The following is an 18,108-nucleotide window of genomic DNA, read 5'->3' on the forward strand; positions in this document are numbered from 1 at the left end:
ATTAGTTGTCGGTTAATTGGTGACTCATACGACTTTTACTTTTTATCAAGTACAATTGTCACACTCTCCCAACTTTGGTTCTAAACACAACATATCTTAATTTACCACAACAAACACAAGCCGCCAATTATGCTTCTGCTCGATGATTGATTAGAGATGAAAGTCCTCCGAATTTTCCCAGGATTCCGGATTTTCAAATTTTTATGAAATTTCCTCTGGAAAATTGAGGAAAAATGTCCCTAAAATTAATCCGGATATTAGTTGACAACATTGAACAAACACATTTGAGGTCGTTGTTTTGCTTTTACGAGGGTAGCCATGTTGCGGCACAAACACTAGTAACAGTAACACCCCTCGCCTCGCATTCTCATGGCCTCGCCATATCTCGGAGATTTCGAAATTTCGGCGAGAACGTAAGGCACAAAAGGTGCACGTGTGCACACAAAAGGCAGATTAATCATTGAATGTCGAGTATTTGAATAGCGTTTTGTGGAAACTAATTCATGCGTGATCGGCCAGGTACGGCCCCAGCGCAATGTTCAAACAGGTAGACAGGCAAGCTGACATATGTGCAATCGACGCAAGTGTTAGGAACACGTTCAAGTAGTCACGGCTTGAGGAAAAGGACTTGAATGGAGATTTTGTTGTCCGGCTACATTAGAAAGGTCGACAAACCTGGCAAGTCAGTTAAAATTATATATATATATACTGTATATATATATATATATATATATATATATATATATACACAGTATATATACACACACATACACACATTTTTTATTTTCCAGAATTTTCAGGAAAGTCCACTTTCATCTCAAATTGATAAAATAGATTATATATTATTGTGTATTAATTATGTGAATTTGTTCGAGATGAAAACACAAATATACAGCCTTTGCAAAATATTTGATGGCGCCATTTGAGTATTGAGTTTGAGTCGTTATTTGGCAAGATACAAAAAAAAAACAACAAAAATTATTTTCTGTAACTTACAAAAATATTGTTTACATTATGGACTCGATCTGTTTCTTCTCTGCACTAAAGTGATCAAATTAGGGTTTTTCGAAGAAGCAGTAAAAGCATTGTGTTCCACACGTAATTCAATTGCACATCAGCTTTTGCCAGGGGGAATGATTTCTATTAGATATGGTTGATCAGTTCATCCCATTAAAGTCAATGACTGTCCTCTTTGCTCTTCGGGGGTTTGTTTTATAAAAGCCGAATAGGCTCGGTTGTTGTGTTGTGTGGAGATTGATTAACTGCAGTGAAGGGAGCAGGTAACAAGAAAAGATTACGGTATATTCATGATGTTATTTTTGTTTTTTTTCCCTGAGTGACTTCTGTTTGTTTGGTCTGTTGTGCATCTGCCCTATCAGGCACCAGGAACCAGGTGCAACTCGGAGGACGACAGGCGCACACAGCGGCTGACTGAACCGGTAACATTTGCAGTTGTAACATTACCGCTTTAAAAGTCATGTTGATTTCAGTCCTGCTTTACCTCGATCGCACTTGCCCTCGCCGTCCCGTTCTGAATGTTTAGTCGCTCCGGTTGTTGACCTTCAAGACAAGAAGGTAATGAAACAAGACGTAGCCTCTCAGCAGTCACACCATGAACCTCTGGAGCATCCAGCTGAAGTCACAACCTTCTGCCTTTTACCTTTGTTGACCCACATGCATGAGTATTATCCTTACTTGCACGCAGAAGATTTTGAACTCTCAGTGGGATTTTATAGTCCATATATGCATTTCCTCTCATCTTCTGAGGTCCTTCCCCAGACTGTTCTCAACAAGTTGGATAATTGGCGGAAAATTCCTTTATTAAATGAAGATTGAGAGGGCATGAAGGGGTCTTTTCCAATCCTTGTTTGCTTTGAATGATGAGCTGCATGCTTTGAACGCGAGATCCAAATTTTCCGCCGAGCCAATTTTAGGCTTTTTTGGATGTCTGTGCTGATCAGGTCCAGATTTCAGTCATGGTAATCCACCAAAGTTCACTAAAATTTTCCTTGGTCAATGAAGATGAGCATTAAGATAAAGATGGAATTTAATTTCACTTTGTGCATCACTTTGACGTCAGTGAAAGGGTCCAACCGCCGAAAATCATCATGGTATCGCGTTCCATGAGCCTGATAACTAACCACATGAAAAAAAAAATGGTGTGTTCAAATGACTCTATTTTATTTTGTCAGGTGGCTGCACACAACCGAGTAATCTGGATTAAGACATTTTTTTAAAGTAGATGTATTGTTTACTTTAAAAAATGTTTCAAAAAACACCAGTGTGTTGAAAACTTTCAATTCCATTTAAGATAAGATATTCCACTATAGTATCTGCAAATGTGTAAGTTATTTCGTTCGGGTGTGCAAAAATGCTGTTCAAATTAATGACACGTCCTTTATCTACAGGTTCTCAGACGCTTAGCTGAAGAGCACAATGGCGGGGTGAACCCAAACTGGTTCGTATGAATGGTAGGTTGCAATTAGAGGGAGGTACAAAAAAAAAGTGTGGTTTAACAGCAGGAGGACTGGCATATTTGTGTAGCAGGAGAGAGGGAAGATCAAGGAAGGTTGGACCATCATTTTAAGTTATTCCTGCATGGAAATAATGTTTTTATTTGAAAGAAATTGTGAGATATCAGTTTTCAAAGTTGTTGCTTGATGTGGCCTGGAAATAATGCCGCAAATATCTTCCACTAGTTTTATTTGGGCTCTGATGTCAAAACTACGCAACCAAATAGCTTGTAAAAGAAAATCATGAAAGAAAAAATAATAATAATATATCATCCCTCTGAGGGCAACAATAAGTTTGACGGTGCCCGATGTCATCATGAACTTGACACCATGCAATTCGGATGATTCACTAAATCCAGATCAAATTTGCAGAAACAGCTGCATTCGCAGCAAACAAACTGCAAGTTGCCAATGAATCAAAAACAAATAATGCAATGCTATGAGCTAACCTAATCTGTGAATGAATTCCTCTTAAAATGATAGTAAACAAAATTAAGACAAATCGAGATGAGGATTTTTACAATATGCAGTATTAAAGTACTGTATATATTTTTACAACGCTTGCCACTTGCCACCCTTCGTCCAAAGAACACCATCTGCAAGCACACAATTGTGAACCACCCAAAACACAGGGACAAGAAAATAAACCTGTTGTGCAGATAGCCACCATCACACCACTGACGTTTCATGCGGACCTGCCCAAACCCGGACTTCACTGTTTGGACAAGCTATCATGCAGGAAATGGGGAACAATCACTTCGCTGAGAGAATAATGTCGGGAGAGAATCAACAAGGTGTCAGTCATCTGGCGCGATAAGGAAATGTAACAATGAGGTCTGGAGGAACTCCCCGATGAGCCCAACCAGACAGTTTTCCAGAAAGCAAGCCCTCAGGATTCAGGGGGATTTTCATGAAGACTCTCATTCTAAAGCCGCCGCAAAAAAATTGAAAGAATAATAAAACACGGCGCACAAACACCTGGCATTTGTCTTTGGGGACACATTTCTTTTTTTTAATAAACTGGCCTTAATTCCAGGTTGAGAAGATCCCTGGACATTTATTGACAAAGGGGACATGTCGCTTGAGTTGACACAATGCTGAAATTCAGATATACAGTATGGCCTATTGTACTTTTATAGGTGGTGTGGAACCAGAAAACACTTTATTTGTGCGTCAGCTACTGTATATGTACAACAAAGTAAGCTAATGAGGTATGCTAATTTGCTAGTACTTATCATAACCTGCTAACAGAGCACTACGGTGTGTACGACTTACCTTAAAAAAAAAGTCGATATTTGCTTGCCATTTACAGGCTACGAACAGAAAAGTTAAGCCAATCTACCATGCTAACAAGTTGCTACCGCTTTTCAATGCTATTTACAAATTATCCTGAAAAAAAAAAATAAACGGACGAAATTAAAAACTCTCTATGTGCTGTAGTCCCACACGATACACTAGGATGCTGGTCAATCCCTGATTTGTTCGCTTTCTGGCAGCACATTTCTTTCCAGAATGCCCGATAGTCAATGTTGCTGTGTACCCTGCACCAGTAGCAAAGCAGCAGTAGCAAAGCAGCCTCGGTACATACTGCAACCGATTTTGAAAAGTGGGTTTGACTGTTTCAATCAAAAAAAAAAAAAAAAAAAAAAAGCAAAATGACGCCTAAGGAGGTACACTGGTACAACCATGGAGGGCAATTTTTGCCCTAATTCTTGGTCAAAACACAAATTGTATGACATCAGGGGAAATTGACTGTACAGGTTTGAATGTGCATCAGATTTTCAAATCAAGGAAAAAGTTGACTTAAAGACCCATGAAACACAACTAGAATGTCAATTCAAATCAGAAAAGCTACAAGGACCAACTGCCTCAAACCATTTCATTAACATCTGGCCAATCGTTACATCGTATTTTTTCACAACTTTTGTATGGCCCTTGGAGGACTTTAGAAAAACTGAAATGCTCGGGGGAAAAAGCTTCCCCGCCCCTGACTTAATGTCGAGCCCCAGATGGCTTGCAATAATCAGTATGTTCCGATACTGTATACACTACAGTACATCACATTGTAAGACCTTGAGCTCCACGACAATGACAAAATATGCTCAGTTAATGCACATCTTTTGGATGGATTTCCTCGGAATGTTTTGGATACACAACTGTGTGTGTGTGTGTGTGTGTGTGTGTGTGTGTGTGTGTGGATGTTTGAATCTCCATCCCGTTGTCATAAACAGGAACGATCCAACCCAGGATCATAAAGCACAAATAATAACAATTTGTTCCTCTTACGCAACATTCCAAGAAAATACCCACCCTGGTGGAATGCAATGTTTTCAGCATGATATCCTGATTTTGAATCATAATACAGTTAATGGTCCCAAAAAGAACACTTCAAAGTTGGTTGAATTCCAACTGAAAATCACGTAAAGGAAATGAATTCCTTCTGTCACGATGATACGTGAAAAAAGTTACACAGTTGTTCAAAAACACAAATAAGTCATCCATTGCAATATACAGCGAACGTACAGGAAAACTACTTCATGCTTGAAAACTCATTAAAGACAGGAATATGTCAGAGGGAGCGAGCGCCACTGTCCTCTGAATAGCAATGAGCAAAGTTAGCCGTTGTGTCATCCGCAGGTGTAATGATTAAACTTAAGGCGCTACTGACAAGCTAACCGACTGGATGCTAATCATCATTACAAAGGAGGCAGAGAGAGTGAGGAGAAAAGAGTTTTTTAAAAATACTATACACAGGTATTAATTTTCAAAGTACAATTTTAGTTTTTTTTTTTTGTTCTCACGAAAAGGACTTCGTTGACTCTCGAGAAAATGCATACTGTAATTGAGTAAGTAGTTGCCGCTCTATCTGAATGAGTTGTCATTCCCCAGAAATGAGTAGGGTTACAAAATGTTTGTTTCATAAGTCCAATTAATTCCTATTTGCTGTGGATCAACATTCATCATCCATTACCATGACTTGACCTTCATCAGACTAAGCGCCTTGGTCACAGACGCGACCAAAAAGCGTTTTGCTTCTCTTTCATAAACAAGGGAATGAAATTGAATTAAAATGGGCAGAACGTTTAAACGTATCTTCTCTGGGTGGGTGCTCGCTCAGCACCTACAAACCTCGGATCCGAGAATCACCCCTGCTTAAATTCGAAGCGGAACACTGTGGCACAAGAATAAACAGAAGCTAACCACCATATAATAAAACTACAATGGAGAAAAAGGATTCACTGGATGAAGTCAGGCATGTGAAAGAGACTCATGGAGAGTCAAACTGCAACATCGCTTCCATCCTTCTGGGGTGACATCACAAAAAGTGCATCATAACTACGTAAAAAGAAATTCACTGCATAAATCCTGAAAATCAGCCTTTCCCTCCCCTGTGACAACCCGGCAGAGACCTGGCACACTAACTTGAGACGGCTCACTGATCTGAAGTCTTCCGATGTGAGTTTATGCAACTCTTGAGCCCTATTTTTTCCAGAGCATTTTGGTTGCATTCCAAATTGTACCACTTTTAAGATTCCGCTAGGTATTCAACACCAATGAATACTACCTGAGGCAGTACGGTGGACTAGTGGTTAGCATGTCGACCTCACATCCACTTAATAGCAAGCCCCATCCCTTTTGACCTCCCTGAGCCAGGCCCGTTGTCCTCACCGTGCGTTCGGTGCCCGTGCGCGGCGCACGCTCCTAACTGAGGCTGTGTGCTGGCTCAGCCAGGTCCTGCCACCAAATCACATTAGGGGGTGTGTATCTCCCACAATCTGCTGCGACAAGATCAGCCCCCAGGCGCTGCTGAAATGGATACAGCAATATATACAATGTAAGAGCAAGGATGGCTGAGGGTGTGCGAAAGTGTGTGTGCATGTGTGTTAGTGAGGTTGGTGGGTGGGGAGTGCACGGGAAGAAGTCCCAGCATCTTAAAAAGGGACGAGGGGCACGTGCCTCCATTGATCCCATCAGCTTGGATCCAAATGAAATGAGACATTTTGAAAAGGTTAAACCCGATTGAAAGGTGGAATTCACAAGTTTGTTTTCACGGTGGGGCTTTTAATAAAGCCGCCAGCCCGAGAATCATTTATCTCAACATCGCACGTGCAAAGGGCAAGAGGGCACAGTTAACTCATTCAGTACCAGCCAATTCTGGACCAAGTCTGAAAAGACGTTTAAAAACGTCTTTGGGAGTGAATGAGTTAAAAGCGAGCATGGCCCGATTCATGCATAAGTCCAACATCCTCCTTAGGATCAATAGATTTAAACTGTACACAGGATGAAATAACTTTGCAGTGCATAAACGTGTGTAAAAGATAAAAGAGCTGAGTGGACAGCTTGATGCTAAAGGTACGAAAAAAAATAATGGTGACGGGCGATGACCATAACGCACTACAACCTGATTACATTTCATCCATGTCTTTAGAAGTGTTTAAAAAAAAAACCCACTTGTGACACATGGTTGGCGTTTTTATTTTTAGTTCAATCACAACGACACGTCACAATTGCCCATTTTCTTGTGTTCACTATATAAACATTTGTAGTAACGTTTATGGAATAAAGTTCATTGAAATGTTGTCGTTCAGAGTACAGTACGAACATGCCGCAGGGGTGGGGGGGGGGGGTGTTACCACTTTTGAAGGTACTGTACTGTAAAAACATTTCCATAAGATTGCTGCCCCCATGTGGTGGCTCAGTGAATGACACAGCGGTGGCCCATTCAGTCGGAGGTGCCTCATCATAAAATAAACACGTTTTTGTTTCAGTGCAAAACAATATTAATTAAACATACTGTTTGTCTTCTTGTTTTACTTTCAAATTTTGCCGAGTCGACAAAACAACAAACAAAACTGCTTGTTTGTGTGAACGCCCTCTGGAATACACTGTTTGGCTTTTTGCTCACAAATTGCCCTATTTTATTTGCGCTGGAGTTGACTTTCGTGCTGTCTCAGCATGTCGAGTTGGGATGCAAATAGATAGAACATGCAAAGCAAAAGTTTTGGCTAATTATACAGCTGTCTGACAAAGGTCCATGTCCCTGAGTACACACATAATGCCGACAACATCTGCTTGCTTGGAATCCTAATAAAGCGGACTGTACACTAATTACACTGGCACACTGAAACCCTTTGCCTCTATGTGGAACAAATGAAGGTGTTAGCGTGGTAAACTCAAAGAAAGTCACATGAGGTGGAAAGCACACAAGATATAATGCACACAGCAAGTCCAAGCACATGAATTAGTAGTTTAAAAACACAGAAAACGGAATGTTTATTTGTCTTTTGGGGATGAACACGGCTACCGCACATATGAAATCATTTGACTTTTTATTTTATATATGTAATTATTTTCTATTTATTTCTTGTGATACAAGCTATGCAATTGTTTGCAAAAAGACCCCCACCCCTTTCAGTGCAATGTTTTGCGAAATTAAAATCAAATTTGCATCTATATTTACACCGCTTCCTCAAAGATTCTAGTTGCATTAAACCAATTTTGGGGAAAATGATGAAGCCGTACAAAAACTCCATTATCAAGTGAGTTATGTGTCAAATTTCCTGTGGATAAGTAAAGCTGTCTTAGAGGCTGAATTAAAAAAAAAAAAGCTCAATTTTGGCAGCAATCCGATAATCAAATTGGTGGGAAGAGATCGTCGATCAAAAATGGCCACCATGACACCAAAATGACCACTTCAAACCAGAATGGGTTGACTTCCTATGTCTTTCCGGGCAGAAGTTCTTGACTTTTTTTTGTCTGTCACAATAGAAACAGATCTCTACTACGGCAACTTTCATGTTGCCAAGTGGCCATTGCCAGGCGTCATTTCTGAAAGTAAAGTACCGTAACATAATATCCGTCATTTATGTGCCTGAAGAAATTCAACAAGGAACACACAAAAGAAGTACAAAAAAAAGTGTTGTGTGACCAAACCGCAACTATGACAGGTGGACCAAAATCCACAGAATTAGTGCCTGCCCCATAAGGCACGACTAAGCCTCAAAAGAAAAACATTTTTAAAATGTCCATAAAAAAGGCAAGTAACATGACCTGTCCTACAACATGGTTGTGATGGCTAAACGGGAGTGAGAGGACCGCGTATGGGGTTAGTCATCCTTTTTGTCTGAGGTGCTGTCTTCCTGATTCTCCCCAGAACCACTGAGCTCCAGATCCCCCGGCGTTGCTTCCTGGATGGCCTGATACCTCTGCAGCTCCAGATAGGTGGTGAAGAGCTTGGCGTACTCCGGGTGTGTTGTGGCAAAGGCTTGAAACTCACCTGAGGGATCCCCAACACACGGAATATTTTCAAACGTGGACTTGTCAGGAAGGTTTATAAAAAAAAAATAAAAAAAAGTTTGCGTAGACTGGAAAATTTGCTTTTGGTGGACATTGCTGCTACCCGCAGGACACAGGTGGTATTGACAGAGGATTGCGTTTTCCTTTTTGTTTTATGAACTTCATATTCAAGTGGTCCAACACAATAAATGATTTGTTTTGTTTTACAAAATATGAGCAGATGAAAGTTTTTTTTTTTTTTTTTTGCATTCAACTAACAACAATTCGTTGCCTTCTTTTATTGCACTTTTTCCGGGAAATTCCTTTCAGCTGGCTTCTTGGCTAAAATTGCCTTAGAGTCAGTTGCAGTTGGGGATGATAGCACAACCTGCTGCTTTGGCTTTCCAGGCTGCAGCAAATGTGTTTTCAGGGTGGCTATTCACCCAGAGAAATTGCCATTCATCCATTTTCTATCCTACTTAACCTTACTTTGGCCGCAGGTCAGCTGGAGTCAATACCAGACAAACAATCATTCACCCTCACATTCCCACCTCAGGACAATTACATTTTTTCCTAAAACATAAAATTATACATGCAACAAAAAAACAGTACAAGTGTCGCGATGTTCTAACGCTTTCACAGACGGATATTTGCACAGGAATGGTGCAGTAACACAAGTAGACAGACAATATAACAACAAAGCAAAACACAACTAATATTACTGCAGTTTGCCGAGTCACTTGCAGTAGTTGTGAGACTCTTGTTCGGTTGTGTCTGCATGACGGCATTACACTGCCCCCGGTGGTCAATTCCCAGACACCAGAAAGTGCAGCAAAGGCTCAATCATGATGCATTAACTTATTTTTTTTTCCATTCCCATCTAGCCATTTAATTAGAATATGTTTTTAAAAACTAACGTTTTCTACAGTGCTATTTTACTTATTACAAGAATTGTTGAACGTCTTAATGTCATTTCCATTGACTAAAATGGTGAATGATGGCTTGAGATACGAGTGTTTGTTAAGCACGTTCATGGAATGAATTCGCCTCGTATCTCAATGTGCCACTGTACATTTGAAAGGCAAGAAAAGGATAAAAAGGTGGATACAAGTTTTATACTCACTGAAGCTGATAAAACCAGAGCCGTCAGCGTCAATTTCCTTGAAAAGTTTGACCATGTTGAGATCGGAGACTCCCAGAGCAGAGCGCAGCAGTGCTGTGAACTCCTCACGGGTGATTTTCTCATCTTCGTCGGTGTCAAACAGCTAAAACAAGAAGAAATATTTGGATGATAAGCCTGTAATTGGTGGACATAAACAGACCACAAAGTTTCTCTGGTGAGAGGTCACCCTGAAAGTGAAACTTTATAATAGGATTCTTTTTTTTCCTCTCTCTTCCAGTCCTTGTCCAAAACCACATTTGTTGTCCTGGTCGGGGGAAATTGACTCCGAGACTGACTCCAGGACTCCCACAGCGCTCGGCAACAGACACAAATTATTACCGTGACATGATCCAAATGTCTCTGAATGCAGCTGTCTGCTTCCATTTCACAGCAGAGCCACACACTCGGCTTTCAGCCTTGTTCTGTATTACTCAAACCAAAGAAAACCAAGTCCGAAGTAACGCTAAATCTATGCTATTCAAATCTTTTACTCATGCGCCTGTAACATTCGTCGAATGGCATTAATTAGTCATTTCAAAAATGCAAAGTGAACATACCCGGAAAGCCAGACGCAGCACTTCTTCTGTGTTAGCAGGTCGACACAAGATGGTCACGCCGATGACGTACTCTCTGAAATCTATGGTGCCATCGCCATTCTGGGCAAGAACCATTAAACATGCACATAGAGACGAGAGAGTAATTTATTTGAACCCTTGCCTGAACAATGAGTACAGCTGAAATGTTACTTAAAGGAGGACATACGATGTACACTTGAATCTACTTGGTTGCAAAGAAGCGGCTGTCTACCTATCTCTTGTATAATTGAACAACAAAGAAAATCTGAGCCGGCAATTTCCTGGGAGCGAGCCATTCCGAATTTTGATGCATTGTTAGGTCACAATTTGGCAAACTTACATTCCACCCCACACTGTGTTTCTCACCCCATGACGGCTAGGGTGAGTGAAAATCCGACATTTTCAAGCATGATCGTCATGCTAAAGACAAAAGGGTAAGCAGAGCTGCAATGTCAGCCTTACATTTTAATCAGCGGCACATATTCGTGTTTGGTTAAGTTGTCAATGTCAAGGAAAGGGGATAATTTCTGTTTTGCCATGAACTAAAAGTATGGATCCGCACACCAATTTATTTACAAGTGTAATTTGGCAGCTTGATGATGAAGTGCTGCCACAAGGGATGAAATTACCATCGATGCCTTTACCATCTTGCAGTTAAACTTATTGCAACTGCTAAAATGTTACTGAAAGGTAAGCAGAACTGCAGTTTTAGCAAAGATTAGTATTAGCTAAACAATATTTGCTTCTAATAAGCGTCCCATACTCAAATGTTTGGCCAAGTCGCCAACGTGGGTGAGGCACATTCGTGTTTGGCAAGATCTGCCGCACGCATCACTTGCATAGATCCACGATCGAAATTTGTAAGTGTAGTAAGGCAGCTGAGCTCACAATTTATGCGCTTACAGTCTTAACACTCTGGATTAGTAGTCGCCACTAGCCTTGTCACTCGCCACTGTAAACTGTACTCAGTACTGCCTCTGGAGGCGAGGGAGAGCAGTTGCTCACTTTGTGACATGGGAAAGAGCAGTCTCTCAAAAAGGGGTTAAAAGAATCGGTTCAAGTCTGAAGCATTCTGTAATTCTTGATCCTTGACTTATTTTGACCAAGTCTTGAAAATCCTGATTATCTTGTAAACAACATTAAAAAAATTAATTAATTAATTAAAAAATCGGAATGGCTGAGAAACGAACTGTGTTTTTAGATAAGTAAAGACGTGTATTGTTGTACCCGGTCAAAGAGCGCAAAGAGTTCCTCCAGGGCAGGATTGACGGGGAGCTTCAGGAAGCTGGCAAACTCCTTGATGCTGATACGTCCGCCTTTACAGGAAGTGGCCATGGCCGCGAAACCGTCCAACTCCTTCCTCACATTGTCCCATTTGATACTAAAGAAGAGACGGCGGGTTCATATCATGTCATCTTAAAGCCAAGTTGTTATTCGTCCTACTTGAGCTTGCGACTGATTTTGGTGAATTCAACCAGGCCGGCCTCCATCGGCAGCGTCAACTCGCCGGCAGAGATCATCAGCCGGCAGTCTTCGTACGTGTGGTCCGTCACGGGAACACCCAAGGCCCTGCAGGCGTCGTTGAGCACATCGTACACAGAAAAGCCAGGTTTGACTCTTGACACGCGTTTCCTTTACTCACTTGGCCATGATGTCTCTCACTTTGCTGGCAAGCAAAGCGGGACTTTTCTTCTCCTCCTCTGTGGGGATGTGAGGTGGCAGAAACTGAAGAACAATATGAGGAAGGTCACATCAGGGACATTCAGCAGCCATTTTGACAGTGGTCAAATGCGTATTTATATCAACATATTGGACACGAAAGGCCGCCATCTTGCAGATTTTCCTGTTCAACGTGATGGTGCACATATTTCTTGTCTCGAAAGATGTCGACGATGTGTTTGAAAACTGTTTTTAAATATTTTTCAATGTGATTACAGCGTGTGGGAGCGGGATTTTAAGGTTGAAACTGAAACGTGCAGTGTCTATCATAACCATGCATGATTTATTGACTTCTAAGCATAATACAGCAATTCTGGTATTTCACAAACCTTCAGAAGGCAACATTGAGACCAAAAAAAAATTAAAAATTGTAAAGCCAAGCAGGTTAGCAGGTTACCTCAATCTCCACTGTGGTGTAGAGCTGACACAGCGTTAGCAGTAGCAGGGTCCTCCTACACACAATTTCATTAAGGGCAGTTGGTGACATATAAATGTATTAAAACAGCAGAAAGGCAGCAAAACAAGGGAGCCATTTATGTGTTTGGTTGTGTTAATCTGTGAAGGAAAAAACAATTCTTAGAATGAGGACACTTACGAACTAAAACCTTGCCAAGTCCATGTTACTGTGTCCTGGATAGAAGGAAATGGGACAAATACAAATCTGATGCACACGGAAAGGACGTATACAGTTTGTTCCGGAGCCACATCGTTAGGTACACATGCAGAATCCGAGGGAATCAAATTCAAGCGCTGCATTCAAGAAAGATGTCTTTGTGTATATTTATTGTGAAGACAAAAACTTACTATTTTATTCGGATATCTCAGAATCACAGGCTGCACAGGTACGCCTGGAATAAAGGCACCTATAGGACAGAATGTAAGCAAATAAAGAAAGTCCTGATTCCTAGAGATATTTTCCCTGCTCCATCTTTTACTTTGAACAAGGAGAACAGTGTTCCCTGCATATTCATAATTCACGACTTCACTATCTTGACGAACCTTGGTGCCAAGGAACTATGTTGAAGTGACCCGAGTCACTCGTGACCTAGCGAAGACAAGTAAAAGGATGGATGGCTTTTTGTACTTTACCTTGCTTGAATGTGATGAGACAAGAGCGATTTGTACACGTCCCCTCAGGAAATATCAAAACCTGAAGAATAAATCGGTAAAAAACAACAACAACAACAACAACAAAAAACAATATAAAAACCTGCTTCAAAAAACAAAACCAAAAAAACAAATAATATAAAAACCCGCTTCAAGGCAGGAGAACTGCATTCAAGGTACAGTAAGTGATGCTCAACTATCGTGAAAATTAACTCCGAAATTATTTTTTTTAGTAACAAGCGGTTGTATATTTATGTGTGTATTTTCCTTTTTTATACCTGTGGCCAGCGGCCTCCTGACTTGGCTCTGCCAACAATCTCTTGGATAGTGTTCTTCCTTGAGTCAGGGTCTTTTCTGGACACCAGTACTGGCTGGAGGCAGCGAACAAACCCTGTGAGGAAAAATATTACATTAAAAAAACAAAATCATAAATACATCAAAACATGGAGTCCAGTGACGCACATGACAGGAATTATCTAAAAGATGGGATAAGATAACCATCATAAATCGGCAAAATGATATACTGAAACTAACCAGCGTAGAATTACATCTAAATATCGAGATTAGCATTCGATGCCGAGTCTTCCCCCCCACACCCCAACTTTTTAAAAATATGAGCAGAAAGACAGAAATGTTTTATCTTGAGTCACCTTCAGCTCCAAAAAAAATGTCTACCGTATTTTTCGGATTATACGTCGCTCCGGATTATAAATCGCACCAGCCAAAAAATGCATCATTAAGAAGGAAAAAACATATATAAGTCACACTGGAGTATAAGTCGCATTTTTGGGGGAAATTTATTAGATAAAATCCAACACCAAAAACATACATGTCATCTTGAAAAGCAATTTAAAATAAAAATAAAACTAGAGAACAACAGGCTGAATAAGTGTACGATATGCTAACGTTACATGACACTTAAACAACAAACTGTGAATGCGCTTGGTATGTTCACGTAACATATTAAGAGTTATTTAGACAACTATAGCACAAAGAACATGCTAACAAATTTACCAAACCATCAGCGTCACTCCAAATCACGAAATCCAATGAAATCTTCATGCTCGGTGTCACTTTTAAACAACTCCGCCAACTCCGGAGGTAGAAGATGCAGCGCTTCCTCTTCTACATTGCTTACGTCAGAGTCATCGTCAGTTGTTTTTCTCAGTTACCGCCAAAAAAGTATCAACACAGGCCGAGAGCACCCTCTTGCGGTTTAATGTAAAAATAACATGTGATGTGTACAATGTGTTAACCATTTCACACATAGGTCGCTCCAGAGTATAAGTCGCACCCCCGGCCAAACTATGAAAAAAACTGCGACTTATACTCCGGAAAATATGGTAATACAAATGTTTCCTTTTCACATAAAGTGCTCGAATGAATGAACAGATTAAAAAAAAAAGTGTCTCACTGCCAAATATGGGCGTGGCCAGGTTCTCCACACGGGACACAGTGGAGGGCAGGCCCGCCACGATGCACACGATGCCGTCAAAGAATGTGGAGTGGGGGGCCACGGCCAGGATGGGGGCCTCGCCACTGCCCACCTGTTTGCCCTTGACCACCACCCGGAAGCCCATGCAGAAGTAGTAGGCTCTCCCCAGGGCAGCCATCACACTCTGACACATGAGCCTGCAGGTGGCACGAGTTTTCGTTAGACATGTCAACGTACTCAGCATTGGTTGAGCCCATAAGGGCATTTTTTTCCCTATAATTTCCAATGAGTCGTGGGGGGGGGGGGGGGGGGGGGGTTAGTAAAATTAGAACAACTTGAAAGCTAACCAGTATCACTGAACAACTTGTAAGTTGTTCTATTTTGTTATAGTGTGATGATAATAAGTTTCTTGCTGTCACAAACAAAACAAAACAAAAAAGGAATTAACTTTAATTTCTTCACTACATTGTGAAGGGTCTAGCAAAAGTCGTGTTGTATTTTAGATTTATTTAAACACCCGTATCGTGCCACTTGTTCAGACTCGTTGGCTTTCAGTCTTTGCAGTGAGGATTGCAAAACATTTTACAACTTTGGCTGCAACCATTATCGACTTCCGCCACTGACTTCCTCATTGCTGAAGTTGTCCCTTTCCACAACTATTCCGAAAGCAGACACTCATTTTGATTTAAGCAATTAGATTGGCAGACAATGGAGGAATTAAAGCAGAGCAGTGGATGAACCCAAAGAGTTGATGGTAATCACTGTCTAAGTGTTATGGGAAGCGAACCGAAGTGACGCTGCTGTTGGAGATATGATCTAAAAAAAAAAAACGCACTTAACAAACAATGTCAATATCTATTTGTTTTGACAATACGCTGCTTTGGCTGGCGGGTATTTTTGTTTTTGAACGCAAATCCGAGAACATGCTGCAGCAGAGCCACGCTCACAGGACAGACAATGGAGTACACCATGATATGATTACAGCCCTGCGCCCCCCCCCCCCCACAGTAAAACTTTTGCATTTTATATGACCATACGATGAGGACTTTTTACATATTCCAAAGACTAACTCAACAACTGTGTTTCGCTTTTGCATGTATTTTTGTGTAAAAAAATAAAAATAAAAAATCATTACAAGGAAAAACATGACAATTACAATCAAACCAATGACGGAACTTATTTTGATGGATGTCAATCTCCTCATCATTTGTGCTGTTCGTGATGGTGTTCACTTCCCACTCAATGATGGTGTGAATGTGAGGGCGGAAAGTTGTTTGTCTCTACAGTGCCGGGATATGTGACTGCTGATCAGCCCAGGGGGTTCCCAGAGTCTGCCTTTTCTCAAAGTTAAATGGGATAGCTTCCGGCTTCCCACAATTCTGAACAGGATGTGTGGTACAGAAAATGCATTTGTTTGTATTGTTATTCCACAGTACTGTAGTGTCTGTTTAAAGGTTATTGGACGTTATGTGAGTCGCTGATGGTATAGTGGTACACTTGCCTGACTTGTGTGCGAGCAGCGTGGGATCGGTTCCACTCAGTAACGGTGTGGATGTGTGTGTGAATGGTTGTTCGTCTCTTTTATGTGCCCTGCGACTGACTGGCGACCAGTTCAGGGTGGACCCGAATAGGCTCCAGCAGCCCCGAGAACTTGGCCAAGATCGGCGGTATTGGAAATGGATGGATGGGTGTATGATAGCTGTCTAGTAGTGTATTGAACTAAATATAGGATAAACATGATTTGCAAATCGTATTGGATTGGATAAACTTTATTGTCAAATGTACTGTATGTGAAACAGACAGCACAGATGAGATTTCTTCCCTCTCAACACAAAACAAGACAAACAAACAAAAAAGGATATTCTATATTCAGCAACACCTTAACTTCATTTGAACTGGGTTTTGTACAATGTAAACATATTTGATTTGTAAGCAGCATATATATTTAAAAACACTAAGTATTGTGGTGCCTTTGTTTGAGAGACATGCGTGTACCTTTGTGAAGTAGTGCCTTGTTGGGTTGGTGTACAACTTCAGTGTGTGCATCTGTAAGCTTGCGTGTTTTACTGTTAAATGGCTGAAAAGTGCATCGGCAACTATGGCAAATTTTCTCCACATGCAAGGACATTCCAATCAGCAAGTACACAGTTGCGCTACAGGAAGGTTGTTCTGACTTTCGGCTTGTTCCATAGTACAGTATTGACACTTTATAAAAACGTTATATTTACATTAACTTTTATTATGTAGTACTATGTACTTATACAATACAGTGCTATTTTTTCTTTAACAAAAAAGTCAGTTTTGTGGGTTGATTAATATATTTCAATGGGAAATATTGATTTGCTGAATGAGTAAAAAGTTTGGTGAACAAATTACATTTGTAAGTGAAAGTAGTGTTTTTCTCCCTTCGAGGAACGTCAATTAGAAAGGTTACCTTCTCCATCCTGTCATTGGTGCCACGGCTCCTTTGAGAGGATGTTTGAAGGTGATGATGACAGCCACTGGCCAGGTTACCATGAGGACCAACGAGATAAGGATGGCTCGAAGAGGCACCAGGAAAATTCCCTGGAGGATACACTGGACACACGCATAGTTATTGTAATGTTAGGAAAATACACAATCCATGTTTACATTCCTTCCGTGCGTCAAATCCAAATCGGTAGGTAGCCGCACACAAGGGCTCTTATTGTTCTTGCAGCACACACCATTGCAAAGCAGATTACATGTACAGAGGCCGGGGGATCGTGCGCCTAATCGCACACATGTCGACGTGCATTTATCCCTTCTATGCATTGATTTTAATTCACCATTGTGACTCACTTTGATTATGGTGATCTTGGAGAGTTCGGTGTCCTGCACAAATGGGTTAATGACGGCAGGCAGGAGCAGCGATTGCTGCCTTGGGAGGGCGAAGACGCGTTGAGACGGCATCGCGAGGCAGGAAATCGACGCAGGATGCAGTTACAGAAGCAGCTTCATGTTATCATTTCACTTCCTCTACCCTTTTCTCTTTTCTTCCTTCACGGGGTAAGGCGCAGCGTTCATGCTAGCAAAACAGTCAGCCGAAACCATCCCGGAAGTGACCCATATGAAGCTCCGCCTCCCTTGCTTCACCGTTTGCGTGTTTTGGAAAGACTTTACAGGTACTTTCATTCATAGAAATTTGAGTTGTGCCACATTGTCATAGACGTAGTGTTAGCCTCTTACAGCCTTCTTTGTTCAATTAAACTTGATCTTAATATGAGCTCTGTCTTCTGTGATTTCCCTTCTGAGACTGTTAATCATCTATTTTGGAAATGTTCACATAGCCGTAAACTGTGT

At 41.0% G+C, this 18,108-nt stretch overlaps 1 protein-coding gene across 1 annotated transcript; it reads right to left on the bottom strand.

Annotated features, from left to right (window-relative positions):
- Positions 1-6,965: 6,965 nt before the first annotated feature.
- Positions 6,966-17,874, bottom strand: lpcat2 (lysophosphatidylcholine acyltransferase 2). Its single transcript, XM_086107429.1, has 14 exons — positions 17,608-17,874; positions 17,222-17,364; positions 14,767-14,984; positions 13,631-13,743; positions 13,335-13,395; positions 13,050-13,108; positions 12,841-12,875; positions 12,643-12,697; positions 12,169-12,251; positions 11,970-12,095; positions 11,754-11,907; positions 10,509-10,607; positions 9,913-10,054; positions 6,966-8,790 (listed from the first exon to the last, which is right to left on the bottom strand). Exons 1-14 carry the CDS (start codon positions 17,716-17,718, stop codon positions 8,621-8,623), a joined length of 1,569 nt encoding a protein of 522 aa, XP_085963555.1. The 5' UTR covers positions 17,719-17,874; the 3' UTR covers positions 6,966-8,620.
- Between the last annotated feature and the right edge of the window lie 234 nt (positions 17,875-18,108).

Source organism: Hippocampus guttulatus, chromosome 3 (genome assembly GCF_054856545.1).
Source record: "Hippocampus guttulatus isolate MCC_2025c chromosome 3, RoL_Hgut_1.0, whole genome shotgun sequence".
In the NCBI taxonomy this organism is placed as follows: Eukaryota; Metazoa; Chordata; class Actinopteri; order Syngnathiformes; family Syngnathidae; genus Hippocampus; species Hippocampus guttulatus.